The 24780-nt window shown below is 39.9% G+C and overlaps 1 protein-coding gene across 2 annotated transcripts in view; it reads left to right on the top strand.

Moving 5' to 3' along the window:
- The window catches only part of BBS9 (Bardet-Biedl syndrome 9), a 264949-nt gene extending 240784 nt beyond the window's left edge, over window positions 1-24165 (top strand). For both annotated transcript variants that reach the window (XM_042474263.1, XM_042474264.1), the window contains one exon: window positions 22462-24165. In XM_042474263.1, coding sequence (XP_042330197.1) covers window positions 22462-22502 — 41 coding nt within the window. In that variant the 3' untranslated portion in view covers window positions 22503-24165. The remainder of the gene's footprint in view (window positions 1-22461) is intronic.
- The last annotated feature ends 615 nt before the right edge of the window (window positions 24166-24780 follow it).

Consider the following 24780-nt stretch of genomic DNA (forward strand, 5'->3'; position numbering starts at 1 on the left):
GTATAAAGAAGTATTCCCATCCTGTTGGAGAGGTTGTTGGGAAGAGGATACAATGACACACAAATAGATTGCTTGCCCAAGCACTCAAACATTTTGGTGTGTGAAGTGCTGAGTTCTTGTTGAAAATGTCCCAACCAAATATTCATATTATTGGGCCTTTCTTCTTCTGTCAGTGTCTAAAGGGAAAAAAAATTCTCTCTTACATAAAGAAGTAACGTATGTACTATAAATGGATAAATTTATGCCCAGAATTGACCCTAAAATCTGGGGTCGAATTATACATGGGTCAATACAGTTATCATGGCTTGAGATCAACTGGAGGACAGTTAACAACAACAACAAATAGTAATAATGCTCATAAACCTCCTTTAAAAAGCAGCCCTGATACCCCACTCTCCGTGCCTCAGCAGTGATTGCTGAAAGAGCTGCGAGGCAGCAGTGTGAGTGTGCATGTAGTGATTCCCTTCTCACTCCTATCTCCTAACTTTTCTTTCTCCTCTTTGCATTTCCCCATTTTCCCTCCGTTTGCAAGCCAATCTCCAAACCTTTCTTCTCCTCCTCCTTGTCCTTGTGTTTCCACTGAAAACCAAGCTTCTCTTCCCCCCACTCCACCTCCACTTTGAAGCCAATCTTAAAATCTATCTCCTAAATTCTGCCCTCGACTTATCCACAGGGCACATCAAAATCCAAGATTTTGGCCCTAAAACCTTCCCTCGACTTATACATGAGGTCGACTTGTACACGAGTATATATGGTAAATAATCTTTGCAGTATGTATGGATATAGCTAAAATAGTAATAATGATAATTTGATAAAAATAAACAATAAAATAGCTAAAAACTGGAGATATGCAGAAAAGTCTGAGTTCAAAAGGGTCTGGTCAATGGCTGTTTTAGTGAAACTGACATTAATTAAGAACAGCTAATGGATACAATAAGAAGCAAATTTGAGACATTGAACTTTATCACACAAGGACGTTAAAATGTAATTACTTCAAGACAATAGCATCTTTGGCTGAGGCTTATCACATGATGTTCTTCATCTTCTGTTGCCCTCTCAGTGGGAGACCATTTGGCAAGGGTATTTTTTTTTATTGATACAAGAAACCATGAGTGATCTTCTTCCCTACTTCCCTGTACAATAGTTCAGTTTCACTTTAATGCCGATTTTGATTGGTCAATGGATATGCTTTGGGTACTTTGGGAGCGAGGTGATCAGGCGAGATGGAGAATGGGTAGACATTTCTCTCGTGTGCCTGCACCTCCTCTTCCCTCCTGATGTCATGAGTTAACTATCCATCTCCCTCATTTTCACCCCACTGAGTATTATTACTTTTTTGCCTTTGCTTAGAAAGGAAGGGGGAGGGAGTCAAGTTAACCAGCTGGATGTCCTTTGATTTGGAGACATCAGTCACTTTTCTTTCCCCCATTTTGTTTGTTTTTAGCAGAAAGAACTTTTTCATTTATATTTCTGTATGTGAATGATGTGTGTGAATTTCTGTGACTTACATTAAAGAGAAACAATTCTAATCAGAGAGTGGGGAAGTGAGGATGATCTTCAGAGAAACAAAGCAAATTTAGGAATATAGGAGGTCCTGGGTTGGCAGTCCCAAATGCTATGTGTGGGTTCCAGAAAGGATCCTAAATGCAATAGGAAATAGAGCAATCCCAATTTCATTATATATATATAATAGCAACAATGCTATTTTAGCAGGAGAAGAGCCTCATGTGATAACGTCCCAAGTGGAATCATTCCATCATATTTGCTTTCAAAGAAACATCTTACATTTCTCAGTCTGAATATAGAAAATACTGGGAGAACTTGTGCTAGGAAAAACATTACTGTTCATGGAAGAAAATTGTTCTAGGGAGAGCATTATTGTTCCTGGCAACTGCAAAATATGGTCTTGATAAATTGTTTGTCTGAGTGCCTTAATCTATAGCTTGTATCTACTTCAGTGATACAAAGCTTTGTTTTCTTCTTTTGTTTTGTTATTTTTAATGCAAATTATATTTTATCACTTTATTTTATAATTTAAAATCTTACAGAGTCTGAAAGGTAAAACAGTTAGTTCACATGAAAGTGTCTGGAACACCTGACCAAAGATTACATGGAGCATTACTCTTAGAGCTATGGCAACAAGAAAATTTAGAAGGAATCTGGAGAAAGTAGGATGTGACTTAGAAGTCAATGGTGGGTTATAGACCACCACTTGGGACATCCGCAGGACGTCCCATTTTTAAAAAGGGGCGTCTCTTCTAGACGCCTCTGGGTCTAATACGGACTCTGTCCGTACAATATGCTGCCGGCTGTTCCACACGGCCGGCGCCATCTTTATGTATCGGACGCTATGCGTCCGAACGTGTCACGGTGCTAATGACATCGCGAGTGCGCCAGTGTCATTAGGGCGCCGCAGAAAGAAGCTCCATTTTGGAGCTTCTTTTTTGCTCCGCAAGGGAGCCGCGCGGTGTGGCTGTGACGGCTCCCTTACGGAGAAAACGGCAGCGGCGGCAGACCGCCTCAAAGCGGCGGTCTATAACCCACCAACATGTTGTATGTTGCTATGTATCATGTCTGAAGTTGTATCTTCACAACTTCTTTAGTGCAAATATTTGTGGAATCTAACTTGTATCCTTTTAGATTTAATGAATTCTTGAACCTTCTGCCTCTTTAATGTTTTCATGTATCCCACTAATAACCAGTCTAGTGAGTAGGCGGTTTTATCTGAGGAATCTTCTGGGCTTGCACATTCCCTAAGTCCCAAAATATCATATATGGCTTCATTTCCAATGGGTTGTCAATGTTGTAAATTGTTCCTTAAAGCAGAAATTTAGCGTTAAGGATTGACCCCAGGAATATGGAATGCCATAATTGCTAACAGTTGCAGTATAGGAATAAAACTGCTTGCACTTTTGCAACACGATTGGGAAAAATCTTGGTATATTGGAATGATGGAACTTTGTAGTGTCAGAAGCCCTTTATTATGGAAACCATGTGAGATGGTATTTCATATCCCTTCCTGCACAAATTGGACAACTGTTTCTGAGCTTGTCTATCTCCTTTGGTTTACATGTTGCATGACTCTATAAGCATTCATTGTATCTCCTCTGCCAATATTATATTCTGGAAAACACATCTTGAAACATTTCTGGCTTTGGAGGATAAATATATTTGTCATTAATTGAGTCATCAGACTTTTCAAGGTACTGTATATATTTGTCTGTAAGTATAAAAGTTTATGCCCAAAAATTGAACCCCAAATCCCAGGTTGGCTTATTTACAGGTCAGTATAGTAATGTGATAGCAGCTCTTTCAGATTTCCCCATGCAATGGGAAGAGAGGTTCTTTTTCTCTTGAGCCAAGCAGAAAGAGTTGTGACTGATTAATTGCTATTAAACAAGCAAACAGAGACCCTTTCCCACCTGCGCTGGCTGCCACTGTCTGAGTGAAAGCTGAAACCAAAGTTAAAACAAACACTGTAGCATTGTTGCGTTACAGACCGCCTAAAAGCGGTGGTCTGCCGGTGCTGCTGGTTGCTGCGCGAGGGAGCCGCAGCAGCCAAACCGTGCGGCTGCCGTGCGGAGCAAAAAAGAACCCCCAAAATGGCGCTTCTTCCCGCAGCGCGGTTATGATGCCACAAGGCACCAATGGCACACTCGCAACGTCATAAGTGTCCGCGACGCACAGCGTCCGCTATGTCAATATGGCGGCGGCCGTGTGGAATGGCTGCCGCCATTTGTTACGGACTCTGTCCGTAATAGGAGTAGGGGCGTCTAGAAGAGATGCCCCTTTTTCAAACTGGGACGTCCTGAGGACGTCCGAAATGGCGGTCTGTAACCCGCCTATAAGCCTCAATTAGAGTCTCTCTTGTTGTATACACACATACACATGCTGAAAGAGCCTCCATGTTTTCCCCTCGACTTATCCACGAGTCATGGCAAAATCCATAATTTGGGCCCTAAAGCCTGCCCTCAACTTATACATGAGGTTGATTTATAGTCGAATATATATGGTAATTGCTTTTATATGCAGTGGGACCTCCTTAGCTGCAGTATGTGCTTTGTAGACTATAGGAAAGCCTTTGATTGCATAGGTCATGAAAAGTTATGGATTGCTCTTAAAGAATTGAGTATACCACTATATTTGATTCTACTGATCTTAATCTGTATGCAGGACAAGAGTCTACTTTAGAACAGAATAAAGAGAAACAGAATGGGTCTCAACTGGAAAGGAAGTCAGGCAAGGTTGCATTCTATTACCCTATTTGTTCAACTTGTATGCAGAAAATATTATAGGCAGGATACAGATCTGCAGTTTGTAGTGTGGCGGCAGCAGCGGCAAAAGGGTTAGGGAGTGTGCACCATTTACACGCTCCCTAACCCTAGTACGTACTAGGCTAACCCTAGTACATACTGGGTGCGGAAAATGGCGGCACCCTGTACATACGGGCGCCGCCATTTTGACGTGATGGATGCCTAGCGTCTGCACGTCCCAGCACAAAAGCGCCACAAAAAGAACCTCTTAAGATGCATGTGTTGTTTAACAGCATACCTTCAAAGTGACCTGAAGCAGCTTTATTTTGGCTTGTCTGTTCTGGCCCAGTGACAAGAAGCCTCCATTGAGAGATCATTCTGCCTTGTCTTCGGCTATTAGTAGATATAGAAGTCTTTTCTAACTCCAGCCTAGCAAGCCCTGAGTTCCTTTTTAGTTTGGTTTAGTTTGGTTCACAGTTCTCCAGTGTCCAAAGCTCAGCTTCTTTTCTCCTTTCCCCGTTGACATGGTATGAGACCCCCCCAGCTCATTTAATCTTATAGGGGGTACACACCGCCGCTTTGCGGCGGTCGCCGCCGCCGCCAGAAGTCCGCGGGGGACCGGAGCCATAGACCGCCCGACTCCCGCGCGGACCGAAAAAGAAGCTCCAAAATGGGCTTCTTTTGCGCGCGCGTTTGAGCGTAGGGAGCGCCAGGGCGCGCGCTACGTCAGCAGCGGCGGCGACGCGTCTGGACGCTGTGCGTGCCGAGGTAAAGATGGCGCCGGCCATTTAAAAGGCCCCGCCATCTTGTACGGACAGAGTCCGTAATAGCACAGGGGCGTCTATAAGAGACGCCCTTTTTTAAAATGGGAACTTCCGAGGACGTCCCAAAAGGCCGTTTAAGAAGCCCATAGTTTTTTCATTTCTTTTAGTTAAAGTCCCTGCTTCTTGGCCCACCATCGTTACTTTCCCCTTGTGGCACTGAGCACATGCTAAGAGTTGGGTGAATTAGGAATGAGATGTCCATGGGTAGTCGAGAGAAGATAACTGAATTGAAATACATGCTCATAATCCACTAGTCTTTTATCTCTTATGTGACGTTTTCCCTTAGTGGCCTGTCTCCACCATCGAAGATAACATAACTTCTGACATGCTTTGTCACTTACCTTTTAGTTCTATTCCCACTTGTCAGAAATATTATAATGCATTATATTAGGTTTTGTACTCAAAGCTTTTCAAATTAACCTCTACAAAGCCTGTAGGTTTGGAATTATATTTATCACAGAAAAGGTTAAATGCGATGCTTTCTCAACTACCATACGTTTTAAACAGATGATTGAACCAGAAGCTTTTTATCACGTTCAGTCTCTTAACTACCTTGTTTTCAGTTTAAATTAATATGTTATATATTGTTGAACATTACTTTTAAAATAATATAATGATAGCCACATACCGCAACAGATAGTTATATTTTAGTTACAGTTTTACGAAATATTCTCTGCTTTTCTGTTTTCAAACAACAAAAATAGAAACTTTTACTTCTTTGAGAAATTGAATCTGCAGCTGCTGACCAACAAACAAAAAACACATCTACTCTTCTCCCTGTTCCAGAGAGAGAAACGTAGATCACTCACACACGAATCAGCTTAGCTCTGTGCTATTCTGCCTTCACATTATGAGATCCACCAGCACTTTAAAATATTGAACAGTTACAGCACAAAATGAGTGACTGTATCCCTTATAGGTAGTAGTTGTTATGTATGATAGTCATACCTTGCGGTTAGGGGAAAAAACACAGTTATGTAAGTAACTCCTTATTTGTAGCTACTTCCTTCCCAACGTGATTACAAGAGTTATATAGTAGTCTGATCTCATTTTCTTCCATTATAAATTAGTTGTTTGTTTATATTATTTTATATATTTCACTTTTATAGAAACACAGTGTCTCATAAAGTCATTCTTCTAGCTGAGGCAGAACAACTATATTGCAGGGGAATAACAGCAGGAGGGAGTGTGGATCAAACATTCGCTAAATTCGATACATATTTATTTTGGGATTGGCCCAATGTGTCAATCTATCGGAATATAATATACTATATACCTTTCTTTCCTGAAATGTAGCCTGGGAGATTCTGGTGGTGCTGTTGGTGTTTTTGTGAACTTTGTTGTAAAAAGTCTCCTGCAAGAGAATGTCTTGAAATGCCTGTGAAACCAGAAGGTCCTCTGAGAACAGTTTGGAGGCGTTCAGAAAACAGTTCCACAGGAGAAAGAAACATTTAAAACGTGCAATCCATGTGGAGCCAATATGTGACCAGTTATTTATGCTTAGTTTTGAAGTAATGTCATCAAGTTTATGCGAAGCTTTAAAAAAATGATCGAACCTTTAAAAATATTTATATATTGCATTTATGTAAATGGCATTTTAAGACTTTGTTTTACTTTTGTTTTCTTAGAATCCTTCTTTGAGCGTTATTTACCAGCTTGGATGACTGTGGTAATCAAGCACTAATTTGGCTAACGGTTCATACGGGTGGGGCTCTGGTCTGGAGATCTTGTAATTATTTTTCCTTATAATGGTGTAAACTTTACTAGAAGTTTGTTCAATGTGCATAAATTAAGAATACAACAAACATTTTTTAATTTCATTTCCTTTTGCTAAATATACCATATTAGCTCTCTTGGCACAATAATGCACTTAGGGAGTTGAATTTTTTTTACTCAAGAAGTTTCTATTATTATTTTTTCCAAGACTGGGGACTCGAGGCTGCTTGCACAGTAAAAGGTGGACAGTTTAAACACAAAAAAATAAAACTGAGTTAACAATTAACCAGATTAAAAACAGAAGCTTAAAAACATTTCATCAGTTCATAGCCACTAGATCAGTGCTGTTTTCAGTGCCATTTTCCCCCCTTTAGATGGGACAACTAACTACACGAACAAGACAACCATACATCCTTGATTCCCTCTCTTTCTTCTTTTTTTTCTTTTACTATAGAAATAATTGTTAGCCTTTTAAACCCTTTTTGCCCCAAAAATAAACCACAAGTTGCTTCTGCTCCTTTCGGTTACAAAAAAGGCTCTCTTGGGGGAGTGCAAAAACTTGGAAGAAGTGTTTTGAGTTTAAAACCTTTTAGTGGAGCCCTTGGGGTTAAAGGCAGCTGTGTGGTCTCTATTGGTCCACAGGCCACACTAACCATAGCTATTTGCATATGATTACATTTTGAATGTTAGCATGTATAGAGTCATTAGATTTGTCTGCATTTTTTGAAGTTAAAGTAAAGTAAAGGTTTCTCCTTTGACAAATGGTCTAGTTGTGTGCAACTGTAGGGGCAGTGCTCATCTTTGTTACTAAGCCAAGGGGGCATAGTATTATCAAATCACTATGGATCATGTGGCCAACGCTACAGCAGAAGCTGTTAACCAAGCCCACTGAAGTGGTAGCTATTTATCTACTTGCACTTTTACGTGCTTCAGTTGCTAGGTGGCAGAACCTAGGAGACTAGTGCAGAAGCCACTCTGTCACATGCACTTGGATCTCAAATTGTCGACCTTTTGACCATCAGATCAGCATCGTAAAATTGAGAGCCATTGTGGTGTAGTGTTTGAGCATTGGACTCTGAGAGCAGGGTTTGATTCCCGCTGCAGGCCAGGGAAACCCACTGGGTGACCTTGGGAGACTCACACATTCTCACACCAAAACCCCATGATCATTCACACCTTAGAGTTGTCATAAATTGGAAAAAACGAAGGCAAACAACAGCAACAAAGGACAATCAATCCAAAAACATCTTGTAGCATCTTTGAGACAACTCAGTAAAGATTGTTGTAGCATAAGCTTTTGTGGACTTGCTACTTACTACTCAATGCAAGCAGACTAAGTCTATGAAATGATATTTCATAGAATCTTCTATACATTATTACTCTCAAGATGCTACAAGTCCTTAGCATAACTGATATATTCCAAACTACATGGCTATGGGGTGAAACAAACCACCCCTTGGCTCGGCTTGGGCATTATCAGAGCGCAGCATTTAGAACCCGGGGAGCTGGCTTTGCAGCGCTCTGGCAATGCAGTATTTACAGCCGCAGGAGCACAAAAAGCTGTTGCAGCACCTGAAACAGGGCTTTTTCCGGCTGAAAAAGAGCGAGCAACTTGCTGCTGATCTTTTGTGTTGGGTAAAAAGCGGGATGGGGGCTGTGGTGTGCAGTTTGCCGCAGCCCCAACCCGGCATTCAAAAGGTAGCATCAAGTGGCCTCTTCGGGGCCATCTGTTTTGGCTCAGGTTCTGAACAAAGGGCAATTAGATTGAGTAATGGGTTTAATGCAAGCCATTGTGCAATATTTTTCAGGATGGTATACCATGATATTGGGAGGAATTGGAGGTCTTATCACGAAGCAGAAAAAAATCTCTAGTGGCTCCCAGTTGGCAACTAACTTACCATCTACTCCTAAAGTACTCTGGGAAGCTGCTGTCCATGTATTCCCCAGTCATTTGGAGATGGGGATGCCAGGTGGCAGCCTCTAGAAAGAGGTTTGCCTTGCTGCTGTTCCACGCAGGTTTGAAATGACACACAGATACAATGGTGAAAGAAAGAGAAATATTCACACTTATTCCTAACAGTGAGCTGAAATTCTTAGCTGAAATGTTGCGCCTTAGCCTTACACCATCACATGGGTGAGTCTATACCCTCATCTTGAAATGAAGCGACACAATTTGTGTTGCCAAGGTGTACTATGACAAGTTGGTTCTATCACTATTTTATTGTTGATACATTGCCTTCCTGACTGATAAAAATTGCTAGGTCTTGTGGTTCAGATGGCTCGTGGAAGGTCAAGAAGACTAGCACCAAGAAAGGAGTATTTATACCTCCTTCAGAAAAAGGATTGGCAAAAATATTAAACAAAGAAGTTGAGTTGTTTGAAGCTTGCTGTAGAAACACCCCAGTTTTCAAATCTCTCTCATGGGCTCGCAGTAGTGAGTGACATTAGCTTATGAAAAAACAACATTCAAGCCACAGGAAATCCAATTTGGCAGTAAAAAGCACAGCTTTATGGTTGCAGATGGAAAGACTTGGCTCCACTGTGCAGTTTGGATCCAGATCCAGGTATCAATCAACCCACAAGACTGATGAAAAACAGCACTAACCATCTTATCTGTTGGGTACCTCAGAGTGACAGCCAGGGAAATCACAACAGCAAAGCCACTGCTGTTTCCCTGTCAAAGGGGCAGAGGGTGGAGACACTATTCCCCCAAGCGGTGCTTGCCCCTGTTTCCTACCCAGGGAAAGCACCCCCAGCTAGGTCTGTGGGTACCCCAGTCCAATCCCCACCAAACGGGCCTATAGCTGTGTTAATAGCTATAAGGGTTCCTAAAGCAAGATATACTCATCTCGGAGGGCATTTTCCTCTCAGCCCACAGCTTGGAACTCCCTGCCCGACGACTCCGCGTTGTCACCCCATAGATTATTCAGAGAATTTGAAGATTCCATCCACCAGGCTTTTCCCCATGTGCCTTATGTATCTTTATCTCCCTTGGATGATGTATACGTTCATCCGATTGTGGTTTTATGTTTTATAAAGAAATTGGGTTAGTGCGTATAGTTTAATTCTAGTGTGGTTGGTTGCACATTGTTGGGGATATTCTGTGTTAATTGTTTTCTGTTGTAATTTCTTTTTGTGGAAACCGCTATGATACACAGAATACGGTTATAAATACAATATTATTATATTATTATATTATTATATTATTATCTATATATTCCCAAGTTTGTGACAAAGAACATTTTTCTGTTGCACCTATTTCATAATACAAGGGTAATTTAAAAAAGAGTGATAAAAACAGTAAGAACTACATGAGGGAAAAGTGGGGGTGGTGAGTAGAAAGTCTGATGAGTTGGGAATGCTAGTGATGGGATATACAACCAGAGAGCAGAATGGAGCTTACTTTCAAATACCTCCAGTCCCACCCATGAGCACGTGGTAGCCCTGACCGAGGCTTCCACCACTTTTTGAAGCCTGGGGAAAATGTGCAGTCTTGGGAAGGGAAACTGGGAGCTAGCATGTAATGCAAAGCCTGCTACTGTCATTGCAATTTCACAAACAGCACTTCTGTTAAATTGGAATACTATTCTGAGTGAGCATTGGGAATTTTCTTTTTTTATCTACAAGCAATCCCAAGGATTTACAACGGCTGGCTGCTAGGATTCTGGAGCCGTTATTAAAAGTAACTTTTTTCAAATCCGTCCCAGAGTGGAGCATGCTCTGCCTTTTGAAGAAGCTGGTTATTTAGATCCTCTAAAGACCAAATTTAGCCTAGTTTCAAACTGGAACTCTGGTGGATTACTTATGCCCCACAATGGACAAAGCAAGAATGACCTGAGTTGTTGTCCTCTACCTTTCAGCGATTTCAAAATCATTATCACATTATTGTTCTTGGTTACCTTTGTGGGATAGGTCATAGGGGCGTTGTATAACTGTGGCTGATTTTTAAAAACTTCACCCCATTCAGGCAAAAGGACTCCTGGAATAATTTGTTTTCTTTATGACATCTGCACAAAACCACTATGAGACATGACACTGAGGTTCAGGCTGTGCTGTAGGGATGTAAATACTCATACATTTTGTTCTCACAAGTGAGGATGAATAATTTCTTCAGTTTTTTCCCTGCTGCAGAGAAAGTATAGTTCTTACCCATTATTTGAACTGTTTTGAAAAATTATTCCCCACAAAAATAAACATGAGGTTTTTGTGTGCATATAAAAAAAAAATTATGCAGGTTCCCAAGTATCCATGGTGTGTGTGTGTGTGTATGCAAGATTTCTGGTGAGAGATGTACAAAATTTTGCAAGTGGTGGTTTTGTAAAAAAATTTGCACATTTGTTTGTGCATGATTGAGGTTTTTGCATTGTTTCCAGATAATCACATGGGGAGCCAAATGTTGTGCAAGATTATTGTTGGGAGTGGGGTTGAATACACACAACCATCCCCCAGCAATCTTGCATCACCACCATCACCACTCAAAAAACAGCCACATGTTGTTGCTCTTTTTGCAAGATAGTTTGTGCAGTCTTGGCTCTCATGGCAACCTGCAGGTATTTCTTTACAGAATATTTTCACAAAATACTGTACTTCAGGATGTGTCAATACCAGAAAAAAAACACCCCACCTTGCTCTCACTAGTGTGTTAAAGGGAGGTTCCCCTTATCCAATGGATTAGGGACTGCCTCACTGTCAGAAACTGGAATTGGTTGAAAAGCAGAACCCATGTAGGAAACATGAGGGTGGCTTGCTTGGGAATGCCCTCGCACGCCTGCGCACTGCCTGCAAAACCTCTTTTCCTTCTTGTCAGCTTGCTTTTCAAGTAGAGCATACATGCACAGTGGATCCCAAGCAAGCCTCTGTAGGCAGGAAGAACTGATAAGCGTGGATTCCTCCTCATCTTAATGGAACTTGTCCTTAATTTGCAAGCGTCAGAAGAGCGAGTCATCAGATAATAGGGCATTGAAAAGAAGGGGTTCCTTGTATTCTTTACATTTTGGTTTTCCAAGTGTCAGGAGACCTGCATTTCACCCACAAAATGAATGGTGGTGAATATGTGTTCCATCCCTGTTGTGACGATTTTGCTGTGCAGATGTCTGTTTCTTGTTTCCCTTTGTTTCTTTTTTCCGTTACATAATCAAAACAAGGCAGTGGAAGCTCTAAATGGGTTTCTGAAGGCAGTTTATGACAGATAGAGAAGGTCTAATAAATTGGAGCTCAATCCCAACAAGACACTCTGCTAATCTGGGTGAAGCATATGCCACCTGTATTACTCAGTGTTGCACTTCTAAAACATCAAGTACATAATATTGGCATGCTCCTGGTTTCAGCACTCTTGATTTATTTATATTTATAAAATGCAAACTAACATGTGACAGAACAAATTATAAAATCCAGTATTTGTTTCTACTGTATAGCCTAGTGTGAATAGGTCACAAAATGTACATTTCATTTCAGTTTAAATATCTGCAAATCTAACAAAAAGTATTTTCCACACTCCTATGTAAAACAAAGCATCTTCATTCCTTCATTGTTTCTGCCAAAACTATACCTCTTTAAAACAACTATGTTGTGTTAAGCATTGTGTGTGACTGTGTGCCTTTAAGTCGCCTGTCAACTTATGGCAGCCCCATGAATTCTTTAGGGTTTTCTTAGGCAAGGAACACTCAGAGGTGGCTTGCCAGTTCCTTCCATGGAAATACATTTGCCATTTAACAGAATTTCCCAATGCCTTGAAGGAGCTACAATCACAGTCACAAGTTTCATAAGCATCAAACAGCCTGTTCTTTCAGCTGGGCATTAGGCTTCTGTAATAACTGGGCTTATTTCTCACCCGATCATGTAAACGAATAAAAGTTTTACTGTTCCCTAACATGCTAAGTCTACTAAAGTTTTACAGTTTCCTCTGCCCATTAGGAAACCATACTGCATTTTAAAATGTGACTTTCATCTCTCTCAAGACTTATTTGAAGCCTCATTGACTTCAGCCAATGTTCTTCTAAGCCAATAATCAGATAACACCCTGAAATGTTCCTGGTGAGGAGTTGAGATTCAATGTTATAACAAATATTTGGGGGTCTTCCACTGTATAAGAGATTCTCAGTTACATCATCACATTTTTGTTTCATCTGACAATTATTTGCATGTCAGAGCACTGAATACAGTAGCATGAACCAGTTTTTTCATGGACAGGTTTTTATGAATGATTGTCAGATGTAGTCCAGGTGTGGACAATATTGTATCCAAGATTCTCAAACAGGCTCCCCAGACACAATGTGCTATCGAGATGTTTATCATTTGCTAATAGTTGAAATGGAGAAACTGCACTTCCGTTTCCCCAAAACATGCTCCAGGAATGGTCATTTGTTTTAAAGGCCAATCAAACTGCCAGAGGGCTCAGAGAACATTTCTTCTTGAAAATCAGGTTTGGGTTCTCAGAATATTTTGTTTTAGTATGAAAATGAGTGAGGGGAGTGTTTACTGCCACACTAGTGAAATTTGGCATCACACCACCAACTTGAGCAAAAAGAACAACCGAACAGTTTGGTAGTCTGTCAGGACTGTCCCAGGATTTCAGTACCAAAACCTGAGACCAAGGGCAAACTCTTTGGGGGGGGGTCAGTCTTGTTTGATGTTGCAAGGGTGATGGAGGCTGGGAAAAGCACAGGGGGACAAGGAGTCACAGATGCACACCTGTGGTTTCTCCTCCCAGACCTTTCCCGGCCTCCAGCTGTCTCTTCATCCTGGATGTCCCACTTCAGAAGTAACACCTGGAGGGTGGAGGTAACACCCGGTGCCAGAAAAATTCTTAGTTGTGGCATGTGCCCCTGAAAAGGGTTGCCATCACTGTCATAAATAACGATACATTAAACATCAGCCATACTTGTACATCAATCAATCAAACAAACAAACAAACCACAATCTAACAAATGAGGAATACACCCATATTGAAAGGAGGCACACTTTTCAAGACATTGGTCTTGCCTCAAGACAGTACTCTTGCCCCCAAGATCCCTCCCCTCAATCTGAGAATCAGAGAAGAGGGGCCAGGCCCTGAGGTCTGGCAACCCTTGTAGATTGGGGGATGATGTAGGCATAGCTAGACCTGACCCTTGAAACAAGAAACAAAAAAGGAGACGCCAGCCACAGATGCTGGCAAAATGTCAGGAAGAAACTCTTCTAGAACATGGCCACATAGCCCAAAAAACCCACAAAAAACTATAAAAAAGGAGATACATTTGAATAATAAACTAGCAAGGGGTTTATAGAGTATTAGTGAGCAACATCTTAAAATATGTTATATGGGCATACTCTGTCCTGCGATCCAGAAAGCATGGCTCACATGCAATAATCATATTTCTATTGCTATATCTAAACATAATTCCAGTAATCAGTAGTTGTGAGAAATAAATTACTGAAATGGTATTTGTTGTTGTGTGCCTACAAGTCGTTTTTTTACTTAGGACAACCCTAAGGCGAGCCTGTCATAGGGTTTTCTTGGCACATTTCTTCAGAGGACGTTTGCCATTCCCATCCTCTGAGGATGAGAGAGTATGACTTGCCCAAGGCCACCCAGTGGTTTTTTATGCTCTAGTGGGGAATCAAACCCTGATCTCTAGAGTCGTAATCAAGTAACTGAAAATCAGTGCACTATGTGTTAAAAAGAAGCCCAATATAATCAAATGTCATTCCTTTATAAAAGTAAATAAATGAATGCTTCTTTACTAGCTTAGTAAAATTAACATGTTTTACTACTTGCAGTTGGTTCTATAAAATGATTATTTTCAGTACTGAATTAGACTTTGGGAAGTTCATTAATCTATAAATACTGGGTTGAATTCTAACTAACACAGCGATCCTTTGGGGAAAGAGTCCAAACAGAATGCTCCAATGCTGGACCCTCCAATCTATCCAGAGCTCTGCCAGTTCCATGCTAGTAGAATAGAAGCGTGGAGAGAACATATTTATTGCAGCCTTTTCTCTTTGTAGGGTAGCTTTTATTCTAGCAACAAAAACAGTCTTCCTGTTGGAAGCAGGAGAAGGGAATACATTCAGATAAACCCTAACACTGTTGGGGCAGAGGACTATAGATTCAGCAGATTTGCAATCTCTTCCATTATTCCCACTGGGATGTGCCCCTTTCCTCCCTTTATGAGTTCCAGCTTCATTTTATAGTTTGAAACACCATGCAATTTTTGCAGTGGCTGGGAGGGGCCAGGCAGCAAAATCCAAGACTAGGATTATAATTCATTCCTTGGATCGTGGGATTGCCCTCTTGAGTATTCTGATCCCCCTGAAATCAGTGAACTTAAGATAGTTACTACAAATGTTTTACATTAATTTTAATAGACCCTACATATGATTGATTTAGTCTAGATCCAACCCACTGTGAAGATTAGTACCTCTCAAGAATTACTATATTTAGAAGTACATTCAGTGCAAGGTGACAGCAGTGATGGTCAGTGCTGCAGAATGTTCATCAGCCAGAAGATTTTGGCCTTTGCCAAAAAATGAGTAAGACTTGCCATTCAAAATCTCAAATATTCCCATGATGGGCAACCAAGAGAGAGGTGGCAACAGGACTTTCTCAGTTTATGGAACTCCAGGGAGGCTCACCTAGTGCTTGCTCTGATATCCTTCCAGCACAAGGCAAAAACTGCTTTCTTTTTCCAAGCTTTTAACATGTAATGATTTTTAGTGGTTAATAAGCAGCAGCAGCAACATCATCATCACCACCACCACCATCATCATCATTATCATATCCCACTTTCTCCCAATACAAGGACTCAGAGCTATTAAATGTTTAAAACAAAAACATTAAAAATATTAAAATATATTAAAAGACTATATACAAACCTTACAATCCAAATCACACAGCATTTAACAGCTTTACTCAAATATTGGGGAATAGCCACCCCATAAGCTTGGAAAGAGTACTTTTTTAAGACTGTAACTCCTAGTACACCCTAGCCAACATGGCCAGGCACCAAGGTCTGCTCCTTTCTATATTGATGTTGCTGTCTGTCCATTCCCAGCCCAGCATGCCATGACAGAATGTATATTGAACAATCTTTGTATGTATTCATATGTACACAGCCTGTTGGTGTGTGCAAAGATTTCTGAACCAAGGCACTAAGCTAATGTTATCATTAAAAGCATGAATAGAACAAAACATTGCTTTCTCCTCTTAAAACTGTATGCAAATACCTATACCACATAGCCAGAGCTCTTTCAGGTCATCCAATCAAATAGAGTGAGACTCAATGAGGCTCCTCAGAGTCCTATTAGAGGGCATCCAATTCACCCATGTTATGATAGCGAAGGAAGGCTTGAACATCCTATTTGTCCCAAGTAATTTGAACCCTATTTTCAGATATTCTGCTCTCCTTGCAGTTTGGGAATTGCTGCCCTATACAACTCATATATGTCACATTTGTGTAGTCAGCAATCAGTTGTTAGCAAAAGGATGTGCCAGAATGATAAAGTTATGATTATGATAAAGCACAAGACAAAGTGACTTCTCTGTTCTTTTGTTTAGAAGCCATGAGTGAAACTTATCAAGAGATTAGTTGTGGAAAAAAGATCTCAGGGATTTTTTTCCCTTACACTGCAAGGTAAAAACAATGTGTGAAATCCAAGATGGGAAAATACAGTATTACATCAAAGTAATTTCCCCTGGCTATTGTTTTGAGCACATTTTCCTCCAAATCCCTCAATGCTTCCTCCTCCCAGCTAAAACTCCAAAGAAAGAATGACATCAAATGTTAAAAAATATTGTTGCTGTTTCCAGAGGAATTTGTGGAAACCTTGGATATGATTTTATCATTCACACTATAACGTAGTCCCTTGTTATAGGAAGAAATAATATATTGAAGAGCAGCTGTTCATTGGTCTTACACTAGCGTCATACACTGATGACCCTATGACTGTTTTCCAACACACAGTAAATCTAGCTGTTTTGGAACTGTTCCAAGCTCTTGAACATTAAGAGCAATGTAGATCCTAAGATACACATGCAGCCTGGATGGGTTTCCAACTTCCTCTTCTCTTGGCATGTGTGTGTTCTCTCACTGTGTAAGAAAATAGGTGCCTTAGATAGCCTGGCACACTAGGACTTTAGCTCTGTTAATACATTAAAAATCTCTCAGCGCACTTAGGCGTGGGACAGATGATCCCAAAGTGCTGTGCTGGCGCCAATTCTAGGGTTAGGGACCACACACCAACCGCACAGTTCCTAACCCTAACACAGTGTGGTGGCATACTAATGGTGGCATCCCATGTACATGGGCACTGCCATTTTGATGTAAGCGACGCACAGCATATACACGTAGCTGCGCATCGCTTACATCACGAGTGTGCCATTGGCCTTTTACTCCAGAGTGATGCTGTGCGGTTTGGCAGCTGCAGCATCCCTCCGGAGGAAAATAGGCCTCCACCAGGCCCTCCTTTTGGGGCAGTCTGTCCCACACCTTAGTTATTTTTTCATGGCAATACATCTGGAAGCAAAAGACATGCCTGTTTATTACATACACATCCTTTTGTTATTCATATTTTCCCATAGAAACTGTAAAGGTAGAGCCTGATTCTAAAATGTGCTTCATGATGAAGGAGGTCTACAGAGCAGTAATTTTAATCATTGTGTCATTAGCACCAAACAGTCATGTCAATGTTCAAATCAATAATATAAGTATAAAGTACTTGCAGTTCTCCAGCTAGCATGACTAATTTAACCCAAAATCAAGAACACAAAAACTAACACACACTACTCCACAGTAAGATCACCTGTAAACGCAGTCATTCCAAATCGAAGGAGGGATTCTGAAGGGGGACCATGGGCCACAGTGAGAGTGGCAGGCATCCAAGTCTAGGAGGTGCAGGACCACTCTTGAGAATGTCAACGTCACACTTACTTATTATTTGTCTGGTTGGTATTCCGACCAAAATGTTTCCTCTGGTTTCTGTGATGATTTGATCTATTACTGCTTTAGAGCATGCATTGCTCATATAAAAGAAATGGATGCCATTATAATGAGTTAGCAGGATTATTAGTAGCTCGGCCCAAGCTGCCAAAGGTTACTTATATGGGCGGGAGGATCTATAGGCTTTAACAAGGAGGCTCTGAGATTTTAGCTCTGATGTATGAACTGCAGTCAGCCAACATGAATGAAAAGCTGTTGTAATTCACATATCCTTAAGAGGTGCTGGCTTTTGTTCCAGGCAGATGTTTGGTGACTGCTCTTGCAAAACGAAATCATATAAAAATATACGGAAATGTTGTCCTTAAGTTAATTCTCCTCTGTAATTTGTCTTTGAGCATAGTGACTCATCTCATGGAACAATGAAGATTTTAAGAGGCATTCTGATATGCTTATCTGGTTAATAAACCTACAACAATCAATAATTATTCAGTGTGAATTCTTTTTAATTCTTTTTAAGAGCATGAGAAATAATACTTTATATAAATTGAATTTTGAGTCAATCAATAACAGGCCAGAAACACAGGGACAGTTATATTATTTTCTTTATTTACCCCGGGGGGGGGGGTGTATCTCATTTTTACTTGACACACCACTCGGGGATGACATTCTTCTAGCACTCCTGGTGGGCTAAGGTGGTCCTCTAGCATCTCACTATTGCACACCCTGCTCAAAAGTATCCCAGTGCTAAGACACTTAGGGTCTTCAGCAACATTTTAAATTGTGCTAAGAAGCAAGGTGCCTTGCAGACTTTGCAGAACAGGAGCATAGTAACTCTTCAAGCAAGTGCCCTCCAGCATACTCACAGCTGCATTCTGGACCAAATCTATGTTCTGACATTCTTCAAGGTTTGCTCCATGTAAAGCATATTTCAGTAATTCAGTCTACATGTAATGAAGGCATGTGAGGTTTCAATTTGTCAGGAATGGATGGAATTTGCACACTAGCCTAAGATGGGCAGAGGCTCTTCTAACTACAGCTGCCATCTGGTGTAAAGCTGAAACCATCTCCAGACAACATACGTAATTCTTTATTGAAAATACTATTTGATCTAAAACATTTGTGTACCCATCCTTTTTTTTTCTGATTAGGAACACCTCTGTCCTCTCTTTATTAAGTTTCAGTTTATTAATCCTCACTCCCCATTTACTCAACCAGGTAACCATTCAGAGCATTTGGTAGTGGATGAAATGGAGAAACAGGGCTGCATCTTATCTCTGTGTTACTGACAATGAATCCCAGATTCCTGGATTGTCACTTCCAACATTTTCATCTTGATGTCAGGTATCATATTGCCACAAGCCAACAATGTCTCCTTGAGGAATGCCACACACACATATGCAAGATTCTCATTTGAAACCAGATATTGGAAAATTCTTTTTAACAAGTACTTGGTTACAGTTATTCTATAGACCATACTGTTCTAATTTTAAAAAAGTAACTTTCTGTTTTCCTGTTTACCAGAAGTAACTGAAATATTAACCTTGGTTAATTTAATTTTTAAAAAAATTCTGAATTCTATAGGCAGCTGGCCTATGTATAAAACACACCTAAGTAGGTTCAGAGAATGATAAAAATAAATACTTGTATATACTGTAATACAGAATCTTCTTTAAAATTACCCACAGGATTAATAGGAAAATGGCATGATAGTATTCCAGACCTCCCACTACACCCTCAGCAACAATATGCAAAAACAATGCATAGAAGTCATTTTAAAACTTGAAAATTAAACTTACAGTGTTGTATTTTAAATATAACCCTTTTCTAGTTGCCTGAAGATGTTTGATCAATGCTTGCTTCATTACAAAATGCACAGGACTCCAAACACCCTGTGCATTTCATTCAAAAACAAAACATTGCACAGAAAACAATGCATTCCTCACTGTAGGTTTTAATGTATGCTTATTCTAGTACAGTCTGTCAAGGTTGTAACTGGGATGAAGGTACAGGAGAAAAATGGTTAAAGGCAGGAGGCCAAAATTGTTACCCACTATCATATCTTTCATGTTTGAGACTTAGAAAATATATTCCAATAGTGAAGCTTTGTTTTGACATAGAGGAAGATGAAACTTTTTTGGTTTAATATTTATATTATTATGTTGTTATAATTACCCATATCTCTGATATTGATTTAGAACCTTATTTACGATATTTATACCTCATCCTTCCTTCACATTTGTATCTCTATTTTTATCTTCTGTTTTAATAGATTTTTGAATGGTTTTAGTTCTATAAATTAATTTCATTATATTTTAAAATAACAGATGCACTTTATGTTTTACTTCATTTCCCTTTTCTTTTTAGTGCAATTTATGAACTTGTATTGGTATCACCTGGTCTTCCAAATGCTATCTTTGTTTGTGCCTTTACTAAAGACTCAGTGAAATACATATTTGACATGTATTCATGGAGGGGAAGATTATATGCAAAGAAAAAGGAAGCTGTATCTCTTCTCTGGGGTTTTTGTTGTTCAGTGATTAAGAAAACTGTGAACAATAGATGCATTCTTAAGGAATCATGATTATCACGCTTTTATTAGAAATGTTGTTTAAGGATGTTAGGAAAACTGCTAACTTGCAAGTGAGAAAGCCAATAACCTTTTTTTTCTGCCACAGTGTATAATCTCTAGGAGTTGAGTATTTTTATATAAGGCATGGGAATATACTGATTTACTCAAAGGTTAGAAAACTATGTGATGTGATGTGCCTATGTGTGTTCTTTCCACAGACCAGGAGACAGTCCTTTCTTTTTATAAGTCTTCTTTGTGTAGCAGCAGTGATTATTATGATTATTTTAAACTTTGTTTATTTTCTGCCTTTTCTCTAGAACTGTGGCTCAAGGTGGCTTATAAATTAAAACAGATACACTACAGTCAAAACATTCAAAAGGTCAATATTAAAGTGGAATTAAATGATCAGCAACATTAAAAACAATGTAGAACATACAATTAAAGATAATAAATCCCAGTTTAAAGACAATACAGTAAAAAACAGCACATCCTCTTAAAAGCCCTTTCTTCAATCATTCACTTCTCAACAGCCTATGAAGATACGAAGGTTTTTGCTTGCTGACAGAAGGAAAGCAAGGAGAGGGTCATTCTAGTCTCCTTAGTATTCCACTCCCAGATCACCATCATCCCACTCAACACAGGAGACAAGGTCCAAAATGTGCCCAGAAGAATGAGACAGACTCATGATTGTCATGGGAAACAAGTCCTAAGTCAGAACTGAAAAGTCAGTCTCAGCATGGATATTGCGTTCATAGGGTTTCCTTAGCCAAAGAATACTCAGATATGGTTTTGTCAATTCCTTCCTTCAAATTTAGCCTACAGCACATGCAAATTCAGCCAAATTATGTCTACAGCACATGGTATTCATTGGTGAACTCCCATCCAAATACTAATCATGACTGACTCTGCTGGCTTAGCTTCCTAGTTCAAATGGGACCTGGAGCTTTAAGGTATTTGGGCCTTTATTAACTGATCACTGTGTATTTTCATTGACTTTTATGCTGATGGTCTGCTGTGTGCTGTGAATACGCTGGTTTAAGATTGGTTTAAGAGGAAAGGCAGGACATATTTTTTAATATATATAAATAAAAGAGGCTATCTTCAGTAAATAGGTGTACCTCAAACAAAAACAGATTTCTAGATTTCATAGTCTCAGCTCAGCTGTGGCTAGCTTGCAAGCTCTTTTTGTTTTGTTTTTATTCTCTTGATTGGTGTTTGTGGTTCTTCTCAGTTTAGGATAATATATACTTTTAATTAACCTGTTGCTTGACTCCTTCTTTCTGGCCATTAATGAAGTTATTAAAGGAGACAGGATCGTGTGGTGATCCCTGAAGCAGCTCAGCATGTGCTAACAGTGCAGAACAAAAGAAGCTCCATGGAAAGCTGACCTTTGCCAACCTAACCCAACTCCACATGGTCCTTTTAATTGTCTTTTTGAAAGCAGGCTCTTCAGACAAAGGAGCCTGACAAACCCTGGGGGAATTAATGCTCTTGCTGAGACTTCATTGCTTTGGTCTTTTGTGTCACTCCAGTGTTTCTCCACTGAGCTGCTACTCTCTATTAGCCTTTAGGGGGCTTTGTATCTCTGGCTCTGGATCCTTGGTGAAGTTTGTTCAACTTCTTAACAACACATCTAACCACTTTCTCATGCACTTAAGTTCTTAAGAACCAAAAACTGGAGTTATGTTGCGCGAGGGTGGGGGCATTAAAATCTGAATTGAACTATTCACCATTTAGAGCTTCCAGCTTATCACCAAAAGGCTGCTTTATTCCCGCTTCTTGCACTGCCAACACATTTACAAGGAGGATTGATGAAGAGGTCGTTTTAAATAAACTGTTCCTCTAACTAATAATTTGTTATAAACAATTCTCTAAATGTGTCAACTAGAAAGGGATAGTGTTTCTGCTATCTGAAATGAACTTCAGAACTTCAATTCTCCATATATATATTGCGTACGTATATTTAATCAAAAGCAGGGAGGGGGCTAAACTGAAGTGCATATGTGAAATCCCTCTATAATTTGCAGAATAGTGGAGCACCAGGAAATTAAATCATCGGAAACCATTGGCTTTGCTGATGCACAAGACTTTGGCAAATGATGGAACTGCAAGGTATTAACATCAAGGCTGCTAGGTATAACCACATTTAGTTACAATCTTTCTTTCTTTCTGTTTCTCTCTAGATTTGCCACAGTATGAATTACAGGAAGCAGAAAAGCCATGAAAAGCACAAGAGAACTCTCAGGAGGATTTTAAAAAGCTGTACATTTACAATTCAACAAGAACAATTTATTTTCTTCTGCAGCAGACAGAGTCAACCTCAAGAAGAAAGTCCACAAACAGTGCAAAATGCTTCCAGTTGCATCTAGGCCCCTGGCTTATTACCTAGTAATACTCAACATGCTTTCTCATAACCAAGTTCAGGGCCAGTTATCAAATGGAAGAAGTAAGCAGTCTTATACAGTAGTAATGTGCAGTTATCAATGTTCTGTAGAAATTATAATGACTAAAAGACTTTTATGAACCAAGGGATGAACACACAGACTTTTGCATGTGTATATCTTATTTTTTCAGGATTTACAAATGTCATCTTGTGTGATATTATGCAAATATGGTGTCTTTATAGTGAGGTATGCAAGAAGGCTAGTACAAGGGCAACAAAACACATTGCAATCTCCAAATTCTATGTGTGTTGATATGTTCCAGGTTGCTTACGATTTTGTTTTTGTTAATTTAAATCTAATATGGGGTTTGTTACACAGGACTGAAATCCTTTTATCTAAACATGAAACTATTTTAATTACTATTTGTTTGGCCTGAAACATCTGGATACATAGATTGAAAGGGAGTACTGTATTTTATTTTTGTTGGGTAATTTGGTGGCACATGTTTGCCAAGTATGTGGGGTGGAACCGGGGTGGGCAAATTGTGGCTTTCCAAATATTGAACTGCATCTTCCATCAGCACAGTGGTGAGGAATTATGGGGGTTGCAGTCCCATCCAGAAAGTCATACTTAGTCTAAATTTTCATACATCGGTCCTAAAATATTAGAATTTGGGGATGAAATTGCAGGGTTTTTTTTTATATATAACCTTGACATTTAGAAATTGCAGCCCAAACAACTTTGGCTGTAAAGTTTTATAAGCAATAATGCACACCAGAAGAAAGCATGTGAAAGGACTAATGAAGTCAAGATGAAAATAGTGTTAATTCAGAAACGTGTACGACTGTCTGAAAATAACTCAGGCCTGGTTCCAATACTACATGCTCCAATTAAAACATATGCTTTTCTTTTTATTTTGGTCTAGTTGTTGTACCACATCAAATTACAAAATTGCCGCTTATTTGGCAGTATATGCAATGTGAAGTCTTAGCAATCACTCCAGCTTTTTCTTGGACATATGTAATTTTTTTAAAAACAGTCTCTCAGCTATGTTGTGGCAAATGGTCCAAATCCCGTAGATTGAAACTGTGCATAGAGGCTAATGGTGATAGTTGTTAATTGTGCAACCAGAAGTTTAGAAGTATAATATTTTATCAAACACCTAAAAATGAGTTTTTCTGCTAATATTGCATGCATGTTTATACCATTGTGCATGCATGCACACCTGGTTCCCTCAGAAATATTTTAATTTTACACTTTTTATTGGAGTTGTGGTTCTCTAGAAATTGTCAGATTGCAGCTTGGACAATTACTCAACATTGGATGTGCTGGCCAGGGCTGCTGGTGTTTTCAGTCTACCATCAGGACAGGTGCATGATTCTCATTCCTAGTTTACAGCCGTGATAGAAAGCAACCACCTGCTTTTTATCCTATTTCTAATCAGTAGTGATTTACTTGTTGAGTGAATGGAAATAAAACTCCATTCCTCCCAATATATAACTTTTTAAAAAGATTTCCTAATTCTTTTGCAAAACAATTTTAGGCCCAGTAGAGATTATAAGTAAGGGGCAGGCAGAGGCCGCCCCTTTTTCCTCTGGATCGGTGCCACGGCTACCGCATGGCCACAACAACGATCCTCCCCAAAAAGGCCTGAAACATCAAAATGGAGCTCCTTCCCACGATGCCACCAAGACAACATTTGCGCCCTGGGGCATCGCGGTGATGTCACACACCTGCTACACTGTTTGGATGTGGCGCGCATGTGGCATCATCGACACATGTGCCGTGTGGACGGTGGTGCATAAAGATCACACCACTGTCATGTGCTAAGGTTCCAGAGTGTGCAGATGCTGCATGCTCCGGAAACCTATAATTGGCCCCAGGCCGCTGCAAACCAGCAGTCTGTATTGGGCCATAGTTTGCCCCCCCTGTAATATAGGTCTGACACTTACAATTCATCTCAAATAAACTTTTAATGATGCAAATTTCCAGAACACACAGGTCACTAAAAATATCTGTCACAATCTGGATGCACAAATAAGTACCAAGTGGTCCATCCTAGAGGAAGCAGTTCTTGTTGACAAGGCCCATAGTGTTAGCCAGAACTGATACCTTCCA

Source organism: Sceloporus undulatus, chromosome 6 (genome assembly GCF_019175285.1).
Source record: "Sceloporus undulatus isolate JIND9_A2432 ecotype Alabama chromosome 6, SceUnd_v1.1, whole genome shotgun sequence".
Taxonomy (NCBI): Eukaryota; Metazoa; Chordata; class Lepidosauria; order Squamata; family Phrynosomatidae; genus Sceloporus; species Sceloporus undulatus.